Source organism: Phascolarctos cinereus, unplaced genomic scaffold (assembly GCF_003287225.1).
Source record: "Phascolarctos cinereus isolate Bilbo 61053 unplaced genomic scaffold, phaCin_HiC Scaffold_726;HRSCAF=1367, whole genome shotgun sequence".
Lineage (NCBI taxonomy): Eukaryota > Metazoa > Chordata > Mammalia > Diprotodontia > Phascolarctidae > Phascolarctos > Phascolarctos cinereus.
In genome coordinates this window covers 386,026,990-386,051,053 of record NW_027556098.1, presented here as the reverse complement: position 1 = coordinate 386,051,053, position 24,064 = coordinate 386,026,990, and the positions used below count along the sequence as shown (strand labels likewise).

At 42.4% G+C, this 24,064-nt stretch overlaps 1 protein-coding gene across 1 annotated transcript in view; it reads left to right on the top strand.

The window, feature by feature from the left end:
* Positions 1–24,064, top strand: part of FHAD1 (forkhead associated phosphopeptide binding domain 1) — a 193,124-nt gene that overhangs the window by 29,615 nt on the left and 139,445 nt on the right. The window contains exons 4-6 of the mRNA XM_078146223.1: positions 6,483–6,714; positions 11,030–11,100; positions 14,932–15,333. Of these exons, the coding sequence (XP_078002349.1) occupies positions 6,483–6,714; positions 11,030–11,100; positions 14,932–15,333 (705 nt within the window). The remainder of the gene's footprint in view (positions 1–6,482; positions 6,715–11,029; positions 11,101–14,931; positions 15,334–24,064) is intronic.

Sequence of the window (24,064 nt, the reverse complement as noted above, 5' to 3'; positions counted from 1 at the left end):
AAACTGACCCCCTACTACAGCTTGACATCAGCCATCACATGTCCCTCTCCCACCCGCCCCAATCCAGTACCATCCAATATGTTAGTCACCTGTCCTGGTTTTGTGTCATCTTCAACCTTGATGATCATACCATCCCATCTTCATCTAAGTTATTAATAAAAATGTTAAAAAACCTCACTATCTTGTTGGGTCCCACAGTCCTCTTCTACACATTAAATATACCCAGTTCCTTTAGCCAGGACTCTCATGACGTGATCTCTTCATCTTGGTTACCCTCTTTGGATAGGCTTCAGGCTGTCAATATCTTTCCTAATGTGGGTGCCCACAACTGGTCCCCTGGTGTTTACCTCTGTTGAATCTTCCTTTGGGTAGAACTCTCCCAAGCCATCTTCACCCTCCTGGTAGGAAGGGAGCCTTTGCAAGCAGATTTGCATGGATGAGAAAACTCAAATTTTTTTTCTCCCAAAAGCATTTGCTTGGCAAAAACAAACAAAACAAAACAAAACAAAACAAAACAAAACAACCTTCTAACAGTCAAGATGGCAGGAGAAGAACCCATGGGGACATGGAGTCTCTTCTCGATGACTCCAGCTTTGTCAGCCTAGAAGCAGTCACTGCATGAGGTTAAAATATTCTGTCTTTCTCTCTCTCAGACCTGGGACATGTAAGAAACGATGTTTGCCACAACAGGCAGGCTGTAAACTTGCAATTGTTGTTTTAAGTTCTTTGTGAACTTTCCGAGAAGGAGGTTGCAAGAGAGCAAGCTTCATTAGGAGCTGCTGACCTCCCTTTAGAAGGCTCTTGGTGTAAACATAATGATTACAGAAACATATGAATCACATTCCTCTCTCTTTTTCACATTCCTCTCTTTTAAAAATAAATGGGAAACATAAATGGAACCACAGCAAAACAGAGGCCACCAAAGGAAGGGGCAGAGGAACTGTTATGTAAACAAGATCACCAATCCATGGCAACCAATTCAGTCAACAAGTTAAGAGGCATTTATTAAGTGCCTACTATGTGCCACACAAGCAAAAAGAGAAACAGTCCCTGCCTTCAGGAAGCTTACATTCTAATTGGAAGGGATTGTGCCTACTATGTGCCAGGCACTATGCTAGACGCTTTACAAATATTATCTAATGGGGGAGGACAATACAAAATCAGGGAACTGAAAAGCAGGGTGGGGAGAGTTGTTGGGAGTGGTGCAGGGTGTCAGAGTCTAGAGAGTCAGAAGCAGTGCTTGGAGAGAAAACAGTCCTACATGGTGCTGTTGGTCATCGCAAAAACCAAGGACAATGAGCTAGAGTAGAGATGAGAGGCTGAATCAGTCACAGAATTTCATAGACAGAAGAGCTTCAGCAGCTGTGTAATCCAAATCAAACAGAAAAGGAATCCCCTTCAGAATGTACTGATTGAGGCACATCGAGCCTCTGCTCAAAGGTCTTCAACAAAGAGGACCCATCCCATCTCAAGGTAGCCCATTCTACGTTTGGCCAGCTTTAATTTTTAGAAAGTCTTTCCCAAGATCAAGTCTAATACTCTTTGTGACTTCTCCCTTCTTTCCTATGTCTGCCTGCTAGGACCCCATACAAAACAAACCTAGTCCCTCTTCCACTTATATAATTGCTAGCTATTTTTATTCTTCTTCTTATCAGTAGTAGTGGTAGTGGTGATGATGATGGTGGTGGTGGTGGTAGTAGTAATAGTAGTAGTAGTTGTTATCATAGTAATAGTGGTGGTGGTGGTGGTGGTAGTAGTAGTAGTAATAGTCAGAAGACCCTTATATGACATGGACCTTTCACCTTCCTATTGCCCTCTGTTGGAAGCGATCTAGCTCTAGTGGTCTTTCTCAATTATGGTGCTGAGAACTAACTAAAAACAGTGTCCTAAACAAGGTCCGAGGAGGACAGGACAGCGACTCTTGCTTTCCACTTCCTGCAAGCTGAGACTCTCTTAATTCAGTCTGAGAACATATTAGCTCTTTGGGCTGCCATACCACACAGTTTGTTCATTTTCATCCTGGAGTCCATTAAAACCTCCAGATCTTGCTCAGACTGGCTGCTGCCCATCCTTATCCCTTTGACCCCCATCTTGTACTCGTAAAATTTGAAATCCAGGTGTAAGGGCCACATTTTTCCCCATTAAATTGCATCTTAGGAGATCCAGTCTGTCAAGGTACTTGTGAAATAAGATTTTGAGCTCCTCTCCCCTGCCCAAATGGCATGCAATCTGATATAGGCTATACTTGTACAATCATATTAAACTTTTTCCATGTTAGTCATTTTGTGAAAAAAGAATCAGAACAAAAAAGAAAAACCATGAGAAAGAAAAAAAGAAAGAAAGAGAAAACAGTATGCTTCTATCTGCATTCATATTCCACAATTCTTTCTCTGGATGTGGATAGCAGAAAATGCTACATTTCAAATGGAAGCCAAGGCAGTATTTTTTTTCCATCCAACTTCATGGAGCCCTTAAAATCTAACCCTTGGGTCTCCAGGTTAAGGATGCCTGGTCTAGTCTAACCCTTTCCTTTTAATTTAAGAGAAAGTTGAAAAGGCCCCCAAAGGAGCTAAGGTTGCCCACCTGGCTGGTGACAGAGCCAGGGCCTGCTGGGGTTCCTGACTGCCATACTAACACCATCCCCACCATGCAATGGCTGTCCTTTTCTTCTCCCCCCAACACAAACTCAGCTTTTGAGGCAAAGCTCCACATGGAACATGCACAACAAATTTGGCCCAATTTGTATGTTTGTGTTTCACCTGAGAGCAGGATCCTCTGCTCTCTTGATTTGCCGGCCTGTCTCCTTTCCATAACAGCACACAGCCCATTGCATTTTCTAGAGGTGAATGTGGCTGGGTGGGAGGAGGGGGGACCCAGAGGAGGGTGTCAGCATCAGAATCAGCACCACCTTTGCTGCCTAGCGATTGGAGAAGGTCACAGCTCTTTCTGACCCCTCTCAGCTAGATATGCTAATGGAGGCGGAGGAAGCCTGGAAAGGAAGCTCACAGATGGTCAAGCCAGCTATGACTGTCAACCTTTACCAACCTTTGACTAGAGCTGTTTGACTCGAGCTATTGGTGCAGCCCCTAGGCACCCCTTTGGATGCCCACTCCTCTCTCTGCTTCTTCTCTGCTGTAAGGAGCTAAAACTTGGTGAAATAGCAGCAGAGGAAATGAGGAATGAGAAAGAGGTGGACTGGATACTGATCAAGCCATGTCATCTAATAACTGATTCTTTCTCTTCCTCTCCTCCCTCCTCTTCCCCTTTCCTCTCCCCACTTCTTCATGTTCCTTCCCTCCTCCCATTCCTTTCCTTCCTTCTCCCTCTTCTCTTTGCTTTTCTCATTCCCTTCCTTCTACCCTCTTCTCTTCTCTCTTCTCATCACCTCCCTCCTCTTCTCCCTCTCCCTCCCTTCTTCTTCATACTCCTCTCTTTCTACTTTTCTCCTTCCTCCTCCCTCTCCTCCTCTCCATCTCATTCCTCTCCTGCCACCCTCTTCTCTTCTCTCTCCCCATCACTTCCTTCCTCTTTCCCCTCTCTTTTCCTCCCCCACCCCAATTCTGTAACCTAGAAATTGGCTTCCCCTGGAACTGCTTCTACTATGATCCCTACTTTACAGAACCTTTGCAGAACATAACTTATCCAGGGTCACACAGCTAATAAATATCAGAGCCAGGACTGGAACCCAGGCCGCCTGATTCAAGTATAGCTATCTTCAAGTATTTAAAGAGCTGTCATGTGGAAAAGGGCAGAGAGACTCATCTCTCTGAGTTGAAACCCCACCTTAGACACTTAGGGTGACCCTGGGCAAATCACTTAACCTTGTTTGCCTCAGTTTCCTCATCTGTAAAATGAGCTGGAGAAGGAAATGGTAAACCACTCCATTATCTTTGTCAAGAAAACCCTAAATGGGGTTATTTCATAATGACTGAACAACAAAAACACGTGGAAAGGGCATCAGATTTGTTCTGCTAGCACCTGGAAGATATAACTAGAAGCATTTGCTGGAAGCTACAGAGAGTCAGATTCAGGCTTGATGGCAGGAACAATTTCCCAGCCTTTGCATTTTGTTTATTTAATTCCCCTTTCTGCAAGAAACCTTTTCCAGTTATCCTTAATGATAATGACTTCCAAGATTGTTTTCAATTTATCCTATATATGTCTTTTTAATACATGGTTGTTCTAAGGCCCCTCCCAGCTCTGTCCCCTCTGACATCCTGTGTTCAAAGGGCCCTTCCAGCTCTGACATCCTGGGCTCTAAAGCCCCCCCCCCAGCTCTGACATCCTGTGTTCAAAGGGCCCTCCCAGCTCTGACATCCTGTGTTCTAAGCCCTTCCAGCTCTGACATTCTGTGTTCTAAGGCCCTCCCAGCTCTGACATCCTGTGTTCTAAGGCCCTCCCAGCTCTTACATTCTGTGTTCTAAGGCCCCTCCCTGCTCTGACATCCTGTGTTCTAAGGCCCCTCCCAGCTCTAAATTCTCTGACCTCTGACCTGAGTTCATTATTATCTTTGCATGGTTTTAGTGAGAATGAAATGAAATAATATATGTAAAGCATTTTGCAAACCTTTTTAGCACTCTAGAAATGTTGGCTGTTGTTATTATTACCCCATGACTTCCCTTCAAGGTAACTATGTGGTTGCTATGGATAGAGTTCTGAACCTTTAGTGAGAAAGGCCTGAGATAAAATCCAGCCTCAGACACTACCTTAGCTGTGTGACCCTGGGCAAGTCACTTAACCTCTGCCTGCCTCAGTTTCCTTAGCTGTAAAATGGGGATAATAATAGCCCCTACCTCCCAGGGTTGTGAGAATCAAATGAAATATTTGTAAAGCACTTTGAAAACCTTAGAGTAACATAGGAATGTTAGCTATTAGTAATAGCATTATTAGATCATGATTTGAAAATACTACTTTTTTAAAAAAAACCTGAACCTGTGATTTCATTGATATAGGGAACTCCCAGAGGAAATTCCTTCTTCCAGTGCAAATCAGCATTGGGTTGCTTGGGGTACTGAGATATAAGTGACTTGTCTAGGGTCATTTGTGTCAGAACCACAACTTGAACCCATGACTTCTTGACTCCAAGCTTGACTTTCCTTCAGGGGTGTGCTGGCAAATGGTTAACAATTGATTCTCCAGAAAAAAAAGAACAAAAGTGCACATAACACACTTTTAAGTTTTGTCTGCATCGTTGGTGTTTTCTTCATCACTTTCTTAAGTCTAGACAGTCAACGAAACAATGAATCGAGCCCTGATTTCTCCCTGATTTCTGAGATGTAAATGCCACCATTGAAAATTTAACAACCAGATCTCCAAAGTGAGTTTGAGCTACTCCAGCCCACCACTGCTCTCCATCCACAGTGCCATGGTACCTATCTTGAAAATAATACAAAAGGAATAAAGACAAATTCAACTGAAAAAAGGAGAAGTTATCATTAGTAGTAGTAGTATATTGTTATTAGCTATTATTCTGTCTTCTATGCTGCAAAAGTAGCCATTACGTTAATTTTTTTTTTTGCAACCTCTAAATTTCTGGGCTCTGAGACAAAACTTAGGCTGCCCCTCCCTAGTTACATTTCTCTTTCAAATTGAATAAGACAACACAATCCATTATTGTTCAAATGCACTATCGCAGTTCAAGCCCTGTTGTAAGAGTCTGAATTGAGAATGCTTAACACTGTGTCTGCAGTTGATTAGCATGGAGGTGTCTGATTTCAAGAAAATTCCACATGAATTTCAAGAAAAGGAAAGTTATGATACTGTTGGGTTGATGTACAAAGTTTACAGCAGATGGGCGGGGAGGAGAATTCCAGAGGATTTTGCTTGGGAAAAATTCTTCTTCAACTAAATAATAAGAATTCCCCTTTCTGGGAGATCAGTAGAACACTTTCCAGACAATAATTCCATCTTGCAAGCTTTATTAATAACTTTTTTTCTGGTCCTGATCTGTGATCCATATGTAAAATCCATACGGGGACTTCCTAGTATGGAAAGCACCTTTGCTGGTGCAGCTAACCAATCCTTCTGTAACTTAGAGTCCTAGTGAGGCTAAGTGACGTGACTGTGGGCCAGCAGCTGAGTTAGAAACAGGAGGTGAAGAGAGGTCTTCCCAACAGCAAGAACAAAGCACATCAGGGAAAATTAGGGAATAAACGTGTATAGAGCACCTACTATATGCCAGGTGCTGTGCTAGGCACTTTACAATTATTATCTCATTTGATTTTCACAGCAACCCTGGGAAATAGGCAATTATTATCCCCATTTTACAGATGAAACAGGCAGACAGAAGTTGTGACTTGCCCAGGGCCAGCTAGTAAGTGTCTGAGGCCTGATTTGAACTCAGTTCTTCCTGACTCCAGGCCCAACGCTCTAAATACTGAGCCATATGGCTGTCTCATATTTCTGTTACATGACAAATTCCATGGGACCACAGGAAATATCTCTGGGTTCTGTAATAACCCCTTCTGTCTTCCTCCTCACAGGGCCGGTACTCATCATGGCCCAGGACAGTGGACCCACACCCGAGCCCTGGATTCACTACACAGTTTCCTATACTCCATAATCAACCAATAAGTGCTCACAGAAGCTGGTCCCAAGGACTGATGGAAGGCACACAACCTCGGCCCCCTGTGGAAAAAAGACCAATCAGTGCCGGAGGGAGAAGGATGCTGAACATTCCTTCAGATCCAATTGGCAGATCTCCTGTTAAACAAGGTACCTTGGGGACGTCTCGTGTTTCATATGAAGAAATTCACAGCCATTTTTACTGGTTAATTTGTACAGAGTGACCCAAAAGTCTTGTTTCATATAAAGCAGTTGAAGCTTAAAATTTCACTAAGACTTTTGGGACGTGCTGTGTTTGGGAGAGAGGTTGTAATGATGGATGGATTGGGGAACCAGCCTGAAAACTAGGAAAGCCTGGTGTCCTGGACTGCCTCTGATGTCTTCTTCGCCGGCTCTGTGACTGTGGACATGCGAACACAGCCTCTCAGTGACCCAGGCAGTATTGTATAAAAGTGTACATTACAGAGCAGGGGCAGGTCCGCTTTGGTCAAGGGAGTTTTCCTTGTGGGCATTCCCCTGCGCTTACACTGATAAAGCTGCAAATGTGGGCCAAAATGTATATTTTAACTCGGCATCTTGTAAAGGAACTCAATCCTGACTCTTGTTCCACAAGCCCTCCCAGCTCTGACATTCTAGGCTCTGAATTCCCTTCATACTCTAACAATCTGTGTTCTGAGTCAGTTCTGGCAATGCTGGAGCTCAGTCCTGGCTAGGATAAGCTACTTAACTGTGTTCTAACGTCCCTCTCACCTCTGACATTCAATGTTGTAAGGTTTCCTTCCAGCTCTGACATTTCCTGTTCTAAGGACCCCCCCCCCCAGCTCTGATGTTCTGGGTTCTTAGGATCTGTGCTAAAATCCCTTCCCACCTTGACATTCCGTGTTTGTATAATACAAGTATACCTTTTTCTTCTCACTTTCTTTCCTAGTTATTATGATGTGGAAAGAAAATCATCTATGCTTTACATTTTAATTAAAATATGTCCAATATACATTTTTATTAGTGTGCAAGCATTTTGTTTGGAGAGACATCGCAGCCAACATTTCCCCTTAAGGACAACTCTCTAAGCCAAATGCTTTCAAATTGCCATTTTATAGTAACTGTGAAACAAAAGATGAAGATGAAGAAATTCTGCAGCCAGGAAAAATTACATCATTTTCAGGTAGAGTTTCAATTGAATTATTCACCAGAGGGAGCCATGATCATGTGAATGTCAGCTTGGCTCATGGGAAAGGCATGTTGAAATAAATAGATATCTCTTTCAGTTTGGTTCATGGTAAACTAAGGAACAAAATTTCTTCTCTTTATTTGGTTAACAAAAAGACATTCCTTCTGTTGTTCTGCACACTGATTTGACTTTTGGGGGGAAGTATAACCCTTATTTCGAGATGGTCAAGGGAGGCAAAGGCCCTGAAGGATATCAGCCCAAAGACGCTGTTACATCACCTCTTAATTCTCATAGCCCCAGCGATCTAATGTTGCAGGATTCCCTCATCGTCAAGATGGAGAGAGAGAGGCAGGAAGGAAGAAAGGAACAAAGATTGAAATGGTCCTTAAGTTCAGATCCCTCCCCCTGTGCTTTGTCTTAGAGAGATGATATTTAGAGGCATATATTTTCCTCATTCCCTGCAGGGGAAGATTGCCATGATCCTGCTTCTTTTCCTGGGCCCAATCATGGCTCCCTTCCCATCACAGTAGGTCCCCAAAACAGATTGCTTCAGGGACAACAAAGATGTCCCAGAATATACATTGTCATATGATCAAGGACAATGACAGAATAACAGAATTGCAGAGTTTGGAGAGACCTCAGCATCCATCTTGCTTGATCTATACCCCCAAAATAATCCTTACTACAATGCGCTTGACAGCACATAGGAGACTCTTTCAGGGAGAGGAATAGTACTTTTCCCTTCCCAATGTGACACATTTCATTTTAGGTACTTCTCATCTGAAGATAACTACCACTCCCCTTCCCCACCCAGTCTTCTCTTCTCCAGGCTAAATATCACCAGTCTTTTCAAATGATGTTGATATGAAGTAGTCCTATGCCAACCCAGGCCCCCTATTACTACCCCTTTGGTTGGCATCTTCCTTCTACTTTCTTGCCCTACCACCACCTCCTCCTCATGGGAGTTAGGGGGTCCAGTCACCAACTGTGGCAGGTTGGCATGAGCAAGACTCTGGGATTGGGTTAGTCTTCTCCTAGTATGACCTTTCTGGATGGAAATAGCCTGCATGAGCTGGGAATTCTCAGAAAAGACAGTTCTGGCATGGGTTAAGCAAAATGGCTGCTGAGGTCCCTTCAAACACTACATTCTGTGATAAGGAAACTGAAGGCTAGTGTCCAAGGTAGAATTCAGATGTGTTCCCATCTTCCAGGTGAGCTCCTCCTTGACTCGGCCCCTTCCCTGTCTCCACCCCTAGAATGTAGCTGCCCAGAAGCTCTCCTAGACTCTTGTCTTCTACCTTCTAGGCCCTAACCCTTTTATGGTGCTTGATCCAATTTGCTACTTAGACTCTGGCCATAAGCATTGTTCCCAACCATCTTCACAGTTCCTTTCTCCTTTCAGTTCTAGGGCTTCTCCTCCACTAGAGTTTTCCTTTTTGCCATCTCTAATATTTTCCTTAGTCACTGGTTTAATGGTTCTAGCTAGCTAGGCCTTTTTCCTCCTTTCCATCCCTTTTCATTTTAAGGGTCCCCAAGTAAGTCAGGGAGACTTTGGGCAAAGATATTCTTGCATAAGCCTTAGGAGATATACTCTATCTCTAGCAAGAAGTTCATCACGCCAGTGTCTTAAGCTACACTTCATAAACTCAAATCCTGTTCTCAGCTCCATTTACTTAGCCTGCTGCTCACTGCCTATATTCTCATTTCCCATCCAAAGTCTCAACTTTTAACTTAAAGGAAAAATGAAAACATCTATTCTCCCAAGTCCCTTAGTTTCCTGCCTGGGAATTTACAGATACTAGAGATATTTCTAGGTTTTTTCTGGTGGTACCATTTGATCCCATGTGAGTCATCAGAAGTGGGTTGGGGTGGGAGGCCTTGAGAAGGCTTGGCAGGCTATGGATTCATGCTCCAGGAAGAAAACGTGCTTCCCAGCTGGCTATGTCACATCTACATACGGCTGCCTCTTCTGATCATAGGATTTCAGAGCTGGGAGGGCCCTTAGAACAGAGAATGTCAGAGATGGAAAGTCCTTTAGAACCCAGACTGTCACAGCTGGGAGGGCCCTTGGAACTTAGAATGTCAGAGCTAGGAGGGCCCTTAGAACTGAGAATACTTGAATTGAAAGGGACTGTGAAGACTATCTATCTAGTCTTCATTTTTGAGATGAGAGGCTGCATATGGACTTAGAAAACCACAAATTAGCATTATCTATGTTGTATTTTTAGGGGCAGTAGGTAACACAGTGAATAGAGTGCTGGCCCTAGAGTCAGGAAGACTCAATCTTCCTAAGTTCAAATCCAGCTTCAGACACTCATTAGCTGTGTGTCTGTTTCCTCAGTTTACCCATCTGTCAAATGAGCTGGAGAAGAAAATGGTAAACCACTCTAGTATCTTTGCCAAGAAAACTCCAAAAAAGACGCAACTGAACAACAACAGATGTTGTATTTTTATTTATTTTGTTAAACATTTACATTTTCACCTGATTGCAGAGCAAGGGAATTTTGTGGGACCTGTAAGTTTGACACTGCTGGTAGAGAATGGCTTGGAGAAAATAAAGTAAGGGAAATCAATTAGGAACAAGAAGTGTAATACTTCATGCTAGAGAATGATGGGTGATGGCAGAGGGAGTGGAGAGCAGGGGAAGTGCCCAAGAGGAGATGGAGAGTATAATCAATAGGACCTGGTAACTGATTAGATGATCAAGGATGATCCTGAGGTTGGGAACCTGTAAGAAATTAGGAAAAGGGTCATATTTTTCAGGGAAGAGAATGAGCTATGTTTAGACCTAAGATCATAATATAGTAAGTTTAGAGCTGAAAGGGACCTTAAAGACCACTGAGTTCAAACTTCTCATTTCACAAATGAGAAAACAGAAACATGGAGGAATGAAGTGACTTGCCAGTGGCCCCAAAGCTTAGTATGTGAGGTAGGATTTGAATTCAGGATATCTTGGCTGCAAGTCAGGTGTCCTATCCACTTGTCATACTTCCTTTCAAGTTTGATCATTCTGAATCCAATACTCTTTCCTTCACACCCCACCGTTTCTCCATGTCAAGTTGGAGATGTCCACGGAACATACGTCTAAGCAGAGATATCCAGCAGGTACTTAGTGATGTGGTTTTAGATGTCAGGAAAGAGGTGAGAGGTTCTTTGTATTTCTATCTCTAACACCTAGAATGATGCTTGGAACACAGTAAGTGCTTAATAAATGCTTGTAATTGATAAATGGATGGATATGATGATGCAAAAACTCACAACACTTTTGTTTGTCCTTTATGAACTGTTGTGCATCAGTCTGGACATCTGGAGAGCCAATCTGGTCATCTGATGACCTGGATCAACGCTCTACAACACCCCACGAAAAGGTGAGGTCTCCTGTTTAATTGCTGATTGATTGAAGCTCCCTAAAAAGTGACCCACTCCGCCCAAGTGGGTAAATTATAGTTATATCCCTTTTTTGCTGTAGATAAGAGACAATATGTATATGACAGTGAGAGAGAAAATGAGAGAGAGGTGGAGGGAGAGAGGGAGGGAGATGGAAGGCGAGCAAGAGGGAGGGAGAGAGAGCAAGAAGGAGAAGGTGAAGGGAGGGAGAGAAAGGGAGGCAAGAGAAGAGAGAGAGGAGGGAAGAAGAAAGAAGGAGAGAGGGAGGAAAAGAAGGAGGTAGGGAGAAAGGGAGAAGGAGAGAGGATAGAGGAAGGAGGAAGAGAGACAGAGGTACAATAGGAAGTCCCAGAAACATTCATTCCATATTGATAACAGAGCAGTAACAGGGGTCAGTTATAATACTGGGGTATAGGAGGACTGAGAGGTTGCAAGAAGGCAGATTTAGGCACAATATGATTTTTTGTTTTCGTTTTTGCTTTTTTTAATGAGGCAATCAGGGATAAGTGACTTGCTCAGGGTCACACAGCTAGTAAGTGTAGAGTGTCTGAGGCCAGATTTGAACTCAGGTCCTCTTGACTCCAAGGCCAGAGCTTTAACCACTGTGCCACCTAGCTGCCCCAATATGAACAGTGGAATGGAGAGCTTTGAGAGATAGTGACTTCCTCATCATAGGAGGTCTTCAGAGTAATGATGACAATAATGACCATGATATGGCAGGTGACATTTATATCACCCTTTAAAGTCTGCCAAGCTTTTCCATAGTTCTCTCCCTCAAGCCAAGACTGGGTGACTACTTAGCAGGGAGGCTTCTACCTGTTCTAGTCATCTTAGACCAGAAGACTAAAAAAAAAAAAAATAAAGCTCTCTCTTTGAAGTCCCTAAGATTTCATGAGGTTCTGAGGAAAGGAGGTAGGGAGAGAGGGAGGGGGAAAGAACCACCAGAAGGATCATCATCAGTATTTCAAAAATGGAATTTGAACTAATCTTGGGAACCCAGGACAGAAATGATGGCAACCAATCTATACTCCAGCAGCTACCTGGAGGTTACCCTTAAATGAAGCCTTGATGGAAGGCCAGTATCCAAGAGGTCAAAATAAGGATATTGTATATTCCAGGGATGAGGTGGAGGGAACATGGGAGTAGGGTCTTTGGAAAGGCATGGGGATGGAAAAAGAAATGACATTTCTAAGAGACAGCTAGTAGTTCAGCTGGAACATAAAAGGCATGCATAAGAAAAATCTATTTATTTATTTAAAGGCATGAACAAGAATAATCTATTTATTTATTCAGTCAGTCATTTATTTATAATGAAAGTAATTTGAAGTGAGTTTAGGAAGGGTCAATTGGACATAGATTGTGAGGGAAGGCTAATACTTCTGGTACAAAGCTTTAGGGACTGTGAAAGGGGAAGATTTAGGATCATAGACTTTCATAACTAGAAAGCATCTTAGTCCTGGGGATTGCACCTAGAAAAGAGACCAGAAAAAACCTTGCTATACTCAAGGTTTGGGGCTTGAAAGGGATGAGTCAAATGCTTGGGAGGTGAAGCCAAGAAGCCGGACATGTCAGGCTGCATTCTGTGATGATGTTGTGCGCTGATAATTTTTCCTAAGCATCCTAATGGTCCAAGCCTAAATGGTTTGTGCCCCAAGCTTATCACTGCAATAGATCATGAGAGTTAGAAAATTCACCGTGGAGGAGGGACATGTAGAAGCAAGCCATCCATCCCCAACTTGAGGGCTAAGGAGCAGAAGAGCCTTTACCTCTTCCATCCCTTCCCAAGGCAGTGACATTAGAAATGAACAGCAGTGAAAGTTAGGGGCTTTGGGGCATAGGAGCACAGACTTGTGAGTTCAAAGGCATTTTAGAGGCCAGCTAGCCTAAGTCTCTCATTTAACAGATAATGGAACAGAGGTTCAGAGAGATGATGATGATGGTGATGATAACAACTAACAAAGCGCTTCACTAACATGATCTCATGTGATGCTCATAACAACGCTGAGAAGGAGATGGTATTATCATCACAGTTTGAGAGATGAGAAAATGGAAGTGGGCAGCAGTTAAACGACTCTGCCCAAGGTCATACAGGTGATTTGAGCTCAGGTCTTTCTGATTCCAAACCAGCCTCTATGCTCTATATGCCTCCCACCTACCTAGGGAAGTGATTTGCCCAAATTCACTCCAGAATTCAAACAGCACAAGTTCAGGGCTCTTTCTACCACACAATTTAGCAGCTAGATGGTACAGTGGCTGGAGCTCTGGGCCAGGACTCAGGAAGACCTGAGTTCAAATCCAGCCTCAGATACTTACTAGCTGTGTGATCATGGGCAAGTCCGTGAAAACAAAAACCAACCAAAAAAAAAACCAACCCTCTTCTGTCTGCCTCAGTTTCCTCAACTGTAAAATGGGGATAATAATGGCACCTTCTTCCCAGGGTTGTTGGGAGGATCAAATGAGATAATAATTATAAAGCACTTAACGCTATGCCTAGTACACAATAGGTGCTATATAAATGTTACTATTAGGTGGCACAGTGGATAGAGTGATGGGGCCTAGAGTTATGAAGACCTGAGTTCAAATCCAGCCTTAGATACTTAACTGTGTAACCCTGGGCAAGTCACTCTACCCGTTTGCCTCAGTTTCCTCATCTGTCAAATGAGCTGGAGAAGGAAATGGCAAACCACTCCAGTATCTCTGCCAAGAAAACCCCAAATGGGGTCACAAAGAGTCAGACAAGACTGAAAAAAACAGTACTAAGGGGAGAATAAAGTGAGAAAATAATGTATATAACCGTGCTCTGCAAACTTTAAAGTACTATGTAAATGTTGGTTGTTATACTGTTATTATTACATTCTTGTCTTTGTTTCAGTGCTTAGCCTCATGAGGTAACAAGCATTTATGAAGCACTTACTGTGTGCCCTGCAGGCATTATGCTCACCCTTTTCCTAATTTCCTTCAGGTTCCCAACCTTACCCCCCTATATTGAATCAGTTACTGAGTCGTTTTGCTTCTACTCTACAGCATCTCTTAGGTACCTCCCCTTCTGTGCGCTCACACTACCATTGTCCCTCATCCTCTATCATGGACTCATGATTTCCCTTTGTTCTCTCAATCCTCCAAGCTATCCACCACCAAAGGTCCTGCAAAACTCCCGTGCTCTGGAAACCAGATTAAACTGTAAATGTTTAACAAAATAAATAAAAATTCAACATAGATGGGGGGGACCAAATACAGGCAAAAAGAAAGACAGTCCCTGCCCTCGAGGAGCTTAGATTCTAATGGGGAACACACACAAAAGAAAGCTGAAAAGGTGGTCGGGGGAGGGCATAGTTTTGAAGTCCAGAAAGCCAGGAGGGGCATAAAGGCTGGCCAGCCTGGGCCTCTCCCCAAAATGGAGTCCCCAAGAGGAACTCATCAATGGGAGAAGCAGGATGGCCTGGCAGAGGAATAGCCCTTGCCCATAATAGTTGCTTAATAAATATTTGGTTTAATAATAATAATAGTTAACATTTATATAGCACCTACTATGTGCCAGGCACTGTGCTAAGCATTTTACAGTTATTAAATTTGATCTTTGTGACAGCCATGAGAGGTGTTATTATTATTTCCATTTTACAGTTGAGGAAACTGAGGCAACAGGTTAAGTGACTTGCCCAGCGTCACATAGTAAATGTCTGAGGCCAGATTTGAACTCAGGTCTTTCTGACTCCAGGCCCTGTTGCTGTCATCACATCCATAGATTAAACCTTGAAAGCTAAGAGCAAATCAAATCTTCTCGGACCCTTTTAACTTTCTGAAAACCTCTTTAGGGCCGAGTTATGCACCTGAATGAGTCCCACCTGGTCAATATGCCCCATCTGGAGCAGTCCCACTTCATCAATATCTCACACCTGGATCAGTCCCACCGCATCAGTATCCCATACCTGGAGCAGACTCATCTGGTCACCATTACCAATGAACTCAATGCCCAAGATGACATCATTGAGCACCTGGGACAGGAAGTCAACCGCCTCTCAGGCGTTGAGATGGAATGCAAACACAAAGACGCCGTGATTGCCAATCTCCAAAATGAAGTGGCTACCATGTCTCAGAAGCTGCTGTTAGTGCAGGCAGCTCCCGGCCAAAGTAACATCGAGATGGGTCAGAAGCTAGAGCTGCTGGATCAGGACCTTGATGACAAAAACTCTGAGATTCAATCCTTGAAAAACCAGGTATTTTATAGAGGATTGGGGTGTGTTGGTTTGTTTTTAAGTCCAGACGTACAGTGATGTCTCCATGGTGAAAACAAAGCAGAGTGTTGAGGCCAGATAACTTAATTCCATCAAAACTCACAATTATTAGGTAATTTAGATAAGAACTGGCTATCCTTCCCACCCCTCCCCCAAGTGCTTGCCTCATCCCTTTCCGTTGAAGTATCAATATAAAGCTGGAAGAGACCTCAAGGAGACCATCTAGTCCAGTGATGTCAAACTCAAATAGAAGAGGGTCTACTAGATCATATATAAGGAGCCCTGCAGACACAGAGTGAATTAGAAAACCACTTAGTAAAATTATCTACATTCGTATTGTATTCTTATTTATTTTGTTAACTGGTTCCCAGTTATATTTTAGTCAGGCCTTACTCCAAAATGCCATGGGCCACATGTGGCCAACACGTTTGACATTATTGTTCTTGTTCAGTCATTTTTCAGTCATGTCCAACTCTTGGTGACCCCATTTGGGGTTTTCTTGGCAGAACTACTGGAGTGGTTTGCCAGAAATGATGGAATGAAAATTGCCAGTGAGGAGTTGATACCCAAGCTAAGTAAGGAGAGAGCCAGGAAGTTCCTACTTACCCTTGATGAATTTAGGTCATCTTTTCCAAATAAATTACATCCTCATGTACTGATAGGACTTTTAATTGTGACTGTCATTTGACAGATGAGGAAACTGAGGTGAACAGGGTAAAGTGACTTGCCCAGAGTCACAGAACTAGTAAGTGTCTGAAGTCATTTTTGAACTCAGGTCCTCCTGACTCCATGGTGGGCTGAAATATTGCAAGGTTGGAGAAGGGCATATGTTGTCCTTCTCCAGGAAGGAAGAGAGCAGTATTTGTCACTGGTGGACCAGCCAGCTTGACTTTCATTCCTAGGGAAATTCTAGAACAAATCACTAAATGATTACTTAATGAATATTTAGACAAGGAATACATAATTACAAAGAGCCACTTGCCTTCATCAATGACTGGTTATGGTAGACTAACTTCATTTCCATTTATGACAGGGTTACTAAAGTGGCAAATCAAGTAAAGGCTGTAGATATAGATTAGTACAATTTTAGCAAAACTTAATAAAGTATTTCATACTATTCTCGTGGGAAATTTGGAGAGATGGAGATTGGGTGAGAATATCATGAGATGGATTTGGAATTGGTTGAATGCTTGGACTCAAAGAAATAGTTATTGGATTCAATATCAATTGGGCAAGAGCTCTCCAGTGGAATGTCCCAGGGATCTGTGTTTGGCCCTGTGCTAACATTTTTATCCAAGATTTGGACAAAGGCATAGATGGCACACTCATTCAATTTGCAGATGGCACCAAAAACTGAGATAATGAACACACTGTATGACCGAATCAGGAGCCAAAAAGATCTTGATCATTAAGGCACTGGGTTGAATCTAATTAAATGAAATTCAGTAGGGGTAAACAGAACTTTTATGTGTGAATTTCAAAAGAATTAACTTCACAAGTACAGGATTGGGGAGGTGAAAAATCTAATGTGATCTTGGGTTGCTTTGAGCTTCTAGAAATAAGGGACTGAGCCCAGCTGTAGGATCTTGGGCAAATCACTTAACCCTGATTGCCTCAGTTTCCTCATCTGTAAATTGGGCTAGAGAAGGAAATTGAAAACTACTCCAGTATTTTGCCAAGAAAACCCCAAATGGGGTCAGAAAAAGTCAGACCTGACTAAAACAACTGAACAACAAAATTGACAAGGTCCATCAGTTCTATGGCCTGTTTAAATCATACGCAGAGAATTATGTTTAGTTCTGGAAGCTACAGATTTAGAAGGACATTGCTAAACTAGAGGACCAGTTCTTAAACTTGGTTTCAGGACTCCTTTACACTCTTAAAAATTGAGGACCCCAAAGAGCTTTTAGTTTTAATTTATTTTTATTTATTTTATTTTTGTGAGTTCTGTCTGTTAACATTTATCATAGTAGAAATTAAATGACAATATTATTATGAAAATAGTTCATGGACACATGAAACGGGTCTTAGGGACTCCCATGTGTCCCCAGACCACATTCTAGAACCACAGAACTAAACAGCGTACAGAAGAATGCAACCAGGATGCTGAAAGGCCTCAAACCCATCCCATGTAAGGATGCTAAAGGAACCAGGGATGTTAGCCCCTAAAGACTTAGAAGACTCATAATAACTTTCTTCAAGTATTTGAAGAGCTGACATGTGGAGGAAGTGTTACACTTGTTCTCTTTGGCACCAGAAGGAAGAATCAGGAACAGTGAGTAGAAATTGGAAAGACTCAAGTTTAGCCTTAATAGCAGGGAAAAAAAAGTTCCTAAAATTTAAACTTGTCCAAAAGTGGCACGGACTGCCTGAGAGTGGTGGGTTCTCACTCACTAGAGCTTTTCATACAGAGAATGTGTCGCTTTAAAGCATATGTAAGATGGCAACACGTCCCTGTATTACTCTTCCAGCAAGAGAGTTAAAAAGCTGAGTTGTCCACAAGATGGTGTTCTCTATGAGCCACTTCATCTACTCTTCTGTGAGAACAGCCCAAAATACTACATTATTTCCACTGGTCACCAGAGGACACCCAGCCTATAGGTGCCTGGCTTTAGTGGATTAAGACAGATAGATGGGGATGAAATGTAATATAACTAAGAATATTTTTTTAAAATGAAATCTACAGCTCTAAAATCCCAACCTTCCATCTGGCTTCTCCTTTCTTTAGTCATCATCCTCTGCATTTGTAGGACTAGATCCACAGCATACCATGAGCATATAGCATATTGAACATAATAAAAATGGAAAGGAATTAAGGAATCCTACATGGAATTATCTACCTCTTTGTTGTTATTTCTTCATGTGAGTCACGTTTGACTCTGCATGACCCCATTTGGGGGTTTTCTTGGCAAAGTGGTTTGCCTTTTCCTTCTCCAGCTCATTTTATAGATGAGAAAACTGAGGCAAATAGGTGACTTGCCCCAGTCACACAGGAAGATGAGTCTTCCTGACTCAAAGCTTGGGCATTCTATACCACCTAGCTGCTCTGTCCAACTCTAGCCACCTTCCAAACTTTACCAGTCAGATCTTTGGAGTATCAAGAAAAGCCACTGAACCACCCACACCTGCAGTTGATAGAAGAATATAAGGGGATGGGATGCCAGTTCCAGTTTCTGGACTATAGCAGGAAGATCTTGGGAAAAGCAGAGCAGTGAAATAAAACAACCCTCCTTATCTTGCTCACCAATCAATATGATTCTTAATTGCTTCCATTCTTGAGACTTGCTTCTCCTTGAATTCCAGCCCCCTTCTCTGTTTGAAGATTTGAAAATCTAAGCTATTCTCTAGCAGACACAGTTGCCAGCCAATACAGCCTTGTGCCTCAGCATCAGAAGCCACCATGACCAGCACAGTCCCAGTCCCAGAAACTCTGGATTACCTCATGATAATAACCTCATGGACAATCCACAGTTCAAGCTCATGAACTGTCTTCTCAGGCTCCATCACCCACCTGAAGACCTTGAAGTCCAAATCTCAAAGATAGGGAAGGAAGAGGAAGCCCCCATCCCTGGGCACTGAGTACAGATCTCATGCTCCTCTCTTCAATAAAGGACAGCTTCATGGCTAGTGCAGACTTCCATGGTCCAAGTCTGCTGGTGAAAAGAGAAGGACAATCCTAAGAAACTGCTTTATTGCTCTCTTTCTTCCCAAATCTTCATTATCCTGTACCCAGTAGTCAATTTTTTTAAAGGTAAGAAGGTTAGGTATGCAAACAGGCTAAATATACACATATATGTATGTGTGTATATGTACATATGTACATAGATCTATATCTAATAGAGAGAGCTATAGATAGATATATATGTACAGGTCATATTCCCGCAGTAGAAGGTAAGCTCCATGAAGGCAGGAACTTTTTTCCTGAGAGACAACAAGGCATGGTGGATGGAGTGCTGACGTAGAGTCATGAAGACAAGTTTCAAATCCCACCTCAGACACAGTAGCTATGCAATCCTGGGTAAACCGGTTAACCTTTTTAAGCCTCAGTTTCTTCATCTGTAAAATGGAAGAAGTGGTACTTCTCATATCTACTCTATAAGGTTTTTGAAAGAATTAAATGAGATGGTGATATATGTAAAGTATGTGGCAAATTTGAAAGCCCTATATGAATTCCATTGCAGTTATTAGTTCATTTTTGCACCCCTAGCACCTCACACAGTGCCTTACACATAGAGGTGCTTCCTGAATGAATGTTGGGTTATGTGATCCTTTCAGGGAACATCCTCTATGTGACACCCCCAAACTGGGGCTATGCCCCAAGCCTCTGTCCTGGGCCCTCTTTTCTCTCAACACTTTCTCAATGATTCTATCAGCTCCATGGGTTCAATTATCATGTCTGTGCAAATTACTCATCGCCCTACTGAGCTCCACACATGAATCACCAAATGCCTGCTGAATGTTTTGAACTGTATCCCATAAGCCTCTCAAACTCAGTTTTTCTAAAGTAGAACTCACTATGCCCACCCCTAGCCCTGCCCAACCATCTTCTGAACTTCCCGTTCTCCCTCAAGCGCATGACTATTTTCCCCATCATCCCAGTCTGCAGGTTCAGCATCATCCTTGACTTCTCTCTCTCACTCATCCCATACATTGAATCACTTGCTTCCAGGATCTCATAAAAATTCCTCTGTTTGACCTATAGGGCTTCATAACTTGGTCCCAAGTTATTCTTCCAGTCTTATTTTACATTGCTTTACAAACTCCACAATCTAGTTGGAGAGGCTAGGGGGTGCAGTGGACTTAGAGACAGGAAGACCTGAGTTCAACTCTATCTAGCCTCAGACCCTTACTAGCTATGTGGCCCTGGGCAAGTCACTTAACCTCTATCTGCCTCAATTTCCTCATCTGCAAAATGGGAATAACAGCACCTCCCTCAACAACCAGGGCTGTTGTAAGGCTTAAATGAGTTGATATTTGTAAAGTGCTTTGCAAACTTTAATGTGTTATAGAAACACTAACTATTAATCATCTCTGCCTCGGTTTCCTCATTTGCAAAAATGGGAATAATAATTGCACTTCTCTCCCAGGGTTGCTGTGAGAATCAAATGAGATAATATTTGTAAAGCACTTTGCAAACTTGAAAGCCTCATATAAATGCTAACAATTCTTATTATTATTAGCCAAATTGGTATTTTTCCTGTTCTTCATACACAATACTCCATCTCATGAATCTTTATATTAGCTATCCCCCATGCCTAGAATGTACTCCTCCCTCACCTCTACCAAGTTCCTTCAAAATTGAGTTCAAGAGACATTTTCTTCATGAAAGTTTTCCTGACTCTCCCAGCTACTAATACCATTTCCACCAAAAAAAAATTGCCTTGTATTTATTGTACATATTTTTCACATACACGCACTATATTGTATATGTACTATCCATATATGCCTACTCTTCATTCTTAGATGTAAGTTCCTCGAAGGCAGGGATTGTTTTATCTTTGTCTTTGACTCTGCAGTGCCTAGCACAGTACCCACAGAGCACACAGTGTTTAATAAACATTTATTGATCGATCAGTCCATTGATTGATCTGATTAGATTGGAATGGAATGGGACGAAAGTTGCTGCTGCCATCAAGACCACAGAAAGAGCCTTAAAAAACAAAACCCAGACCAAGCTTTCCCTGAATCATTTTATTCTCTGAAAACTCTTTACAACGGAGGTATGTTAATGCACACGGAACAGTCCCAACCTGTCCATAAGCCACAGCCCAAGCAGCCACATCTGGTCAGCAGCCCCAGTAGGTTCCGCATCCAAGATGACATCATTCCGCATGTGGAACAAGAAGGCAATGGCCCTTTGGACTGTGAAACGGAATTCAAACACAAAGACGTTGTGATGGCCAATTACCAAAATGAAATGGCCATGTCTCGAAGCTGATGTCGGGAAGTCAGGTTGTGTCAGAAGCTAGAGCTCCTTGAACAGAATGTGGATAACAAAAAGGATGAAATTCAGTCCTTGAAAGAACAGGTATTTTATAAGGATGGCAAGAATTGGAAGATTGGGCTGTTGGGGTTATCTTTTAAAATCCAGATAATTAAGGCATGTCCATGGTTAAAAACAAAGTGGGGTGTTCAGGTCAGTCATGCAGATAATTTAGGCTTCTTCAAATTCCCATATAGTCAATCAATTCAGGTAAGAGCCGATCTTTCCCCCTCACTGAACTATTTTGATAATTATTGCTACCCTGTCTTTTGGAGCATTGATTTAGAGCAGCTGGAAGGGACCTCAAAAATAATGTAATTCTGCCCATGCATTTTACAGATGGGGAAATGGAAGCCTAAAAAGACCTAGTGACCAAGTCAATGAAATGTAACACTTCAATCTTGGCCAAAAGGCTGAGAAACCTTAGAATTTCACATTTGGAGTTTACACCACTAGTACTTAAGGGATTGACTGTGAACATTTAGCATTTTTTGTTTTCAGTTAAAGAAGTGCTGACCTTCTGGACTTTTTGCAAAGGGGCATTTCCTGGGCTTATTCATAGGATTCAGAGCTGGAGAGAGGTCCTAGAATTCATGTAATTATAGGATCACAGATCTGTAGCTAGAAGGACATTAGAGGCCAGTGAATCTAACCTCTTCATTCTACTGAAGAAGAAACAGACCCAGAGAAGTGACTCGTCCACAGTCACACGTGAATAGCAGAGACAGAGTTTCATCCCTGGTCCTCTCACATCTATACCAGGTCCCTTTTTGCTGCACCACACTGCCTTTGCTTTAGGTGGTAGGGAACAACCCAAGTGTTTGACCTGAGTAAGGATTTCACTTTGGCATCTTTACAAAAACTCTTCATAAATTTAATTTCCTCTTAGGAACTCTGCCACCTGGCTGACTTAGTGAAGTCAATATAATCTATTATTTGAAGATGGCAAGTTCAGCAGGGCTCATAGTAGACCAGGTACTAAACATTCAAGGGCAGATGGGCAGTACAGTGGATAGAATGCTGGGCCTAGAGTCAGGAAGATTTGAGTTCAAATCCAGCCTAGACACTAATTAGCTGTGTGACACTCTGGTTGCCTCAGTTTCCTCATCCGTAAAATGAGCTGGAGAAGGAAATGGCAAACCACTCCAGTGTCTTTGCCAAGAAAATCCCAAAGGGGGTCATGAAGAATGAGACACAACTGAAACAGCTAAACAACAACAACTGAAGATTATATAATGAATTCTGAAGATTGCTGCTAATGGGATTTCTAAGACACCAACTTTCCTAAATGGAATCCTTGAGGCAGGTCTAGAACTAGCTAGTTGAGGACCTGACACAAGAAGCTGAAACAGCATCCAGCATAAACAGTATTGCACAGAGATCAGCTGTAGGCAGGGGTGATGCCTTGGCACCAGCCAATTCAGGGGAGATACTCTGGACATTATCCATGGTGGGGAGATAGAGGCCATAACACCCATGATGTCACTGCTGGGGAAGCCAGAGGGAGAACAGGACCAGGTGCTCACCTTGCTAAATTTTCACTGTCTAAATATCAGCATCCTGTTGCAATTATCCAGTTTCCCTCCCCTAGTTATTCCTGTGCCCTGAATCTAAGAGAGACTCTCCTCCTTAAAATTTAGATATTTATTTGGATCAATTTAGATTAAAATTTAGATCAAATTATTTAGATATAAATAATTTAGACACATTAGACATAAATTTGTTTTGTTTTGTTTTCTTTTAAAAATTCCATTTTAAATACGTCCATTGACAGGAGATATTTTTACCTCTGAGTGTGACATTGCACATCTGCTTTAAGTGGAGGGGAGGAGGGAAGGGGAGGGAATGTGCCATGCCTGTGTCTCTGTCCTCTGGTTCTCAAAATTTCTCCTTCCCACTGCATAATTTAAAGTGTTATGCACATCCTGTGTCCTAGAAATGCACAAGCCCATCTATTACAAATTACCTTTCCTGACATCACAGCTGTTTGGTAAAAAAGGGTGAGACGGAGATGACACAGTTCTGTAATTGGACACAGCATGTTTTGCCGGATCAGACCTCCCCTTCCCCTCCCCCCCCACCACAGCAAATCAAATGGGGAAAGAGACCCTTCTGTTCTTTGTAGCTATTAGAGTTTCCCCCAGAATGAACAGAATATCTCCCAGTGACTGAGTGGAGAGGGTCTGTAACCATTATTGAAAAAAACACTCACCGGTGCCATCTCCAGAGCAGGAAACAGGAAGGCTTGAGTCAGGAAGACTCAAATTCAAATTTTGCCTCTGATGCTTTTACTAAATCTGTGATCCTGGGCAAGTCAGCCTCTGTCATCCTTGGTTTCCTCATCTGTAAAATGGGGATAATAATAGCAACTCCTTCCTGGGGTTGTTGTGAGGATCTAATGAGTTGGTATGTGTAAAGTGCTTTGTAAGCCTTATTGTGTAATAGAAATACTAGCTATTGATCACCCTACCTCAGTTTCCTGATCTGTAAAATGAGGATAATAATAGCAACTCTCTCCCGGGGTTGTTGTGAGGATCAAATGCATTGATGGCTCCATGCCAGGGCTGTAAATAGAGCAAGACTTCTCAGAGCTAGCATCCCTAGTTGGTTTAGAATCTAAGACTATTCACATGGACACATTCCGTTGTCATCTCATATGGTGTTGGCTCAGTGTCTGGAGCAAGACTGTCTATTGAGCTGAAGCTCATTCTTCCTGAAAGAAAAAAGTGT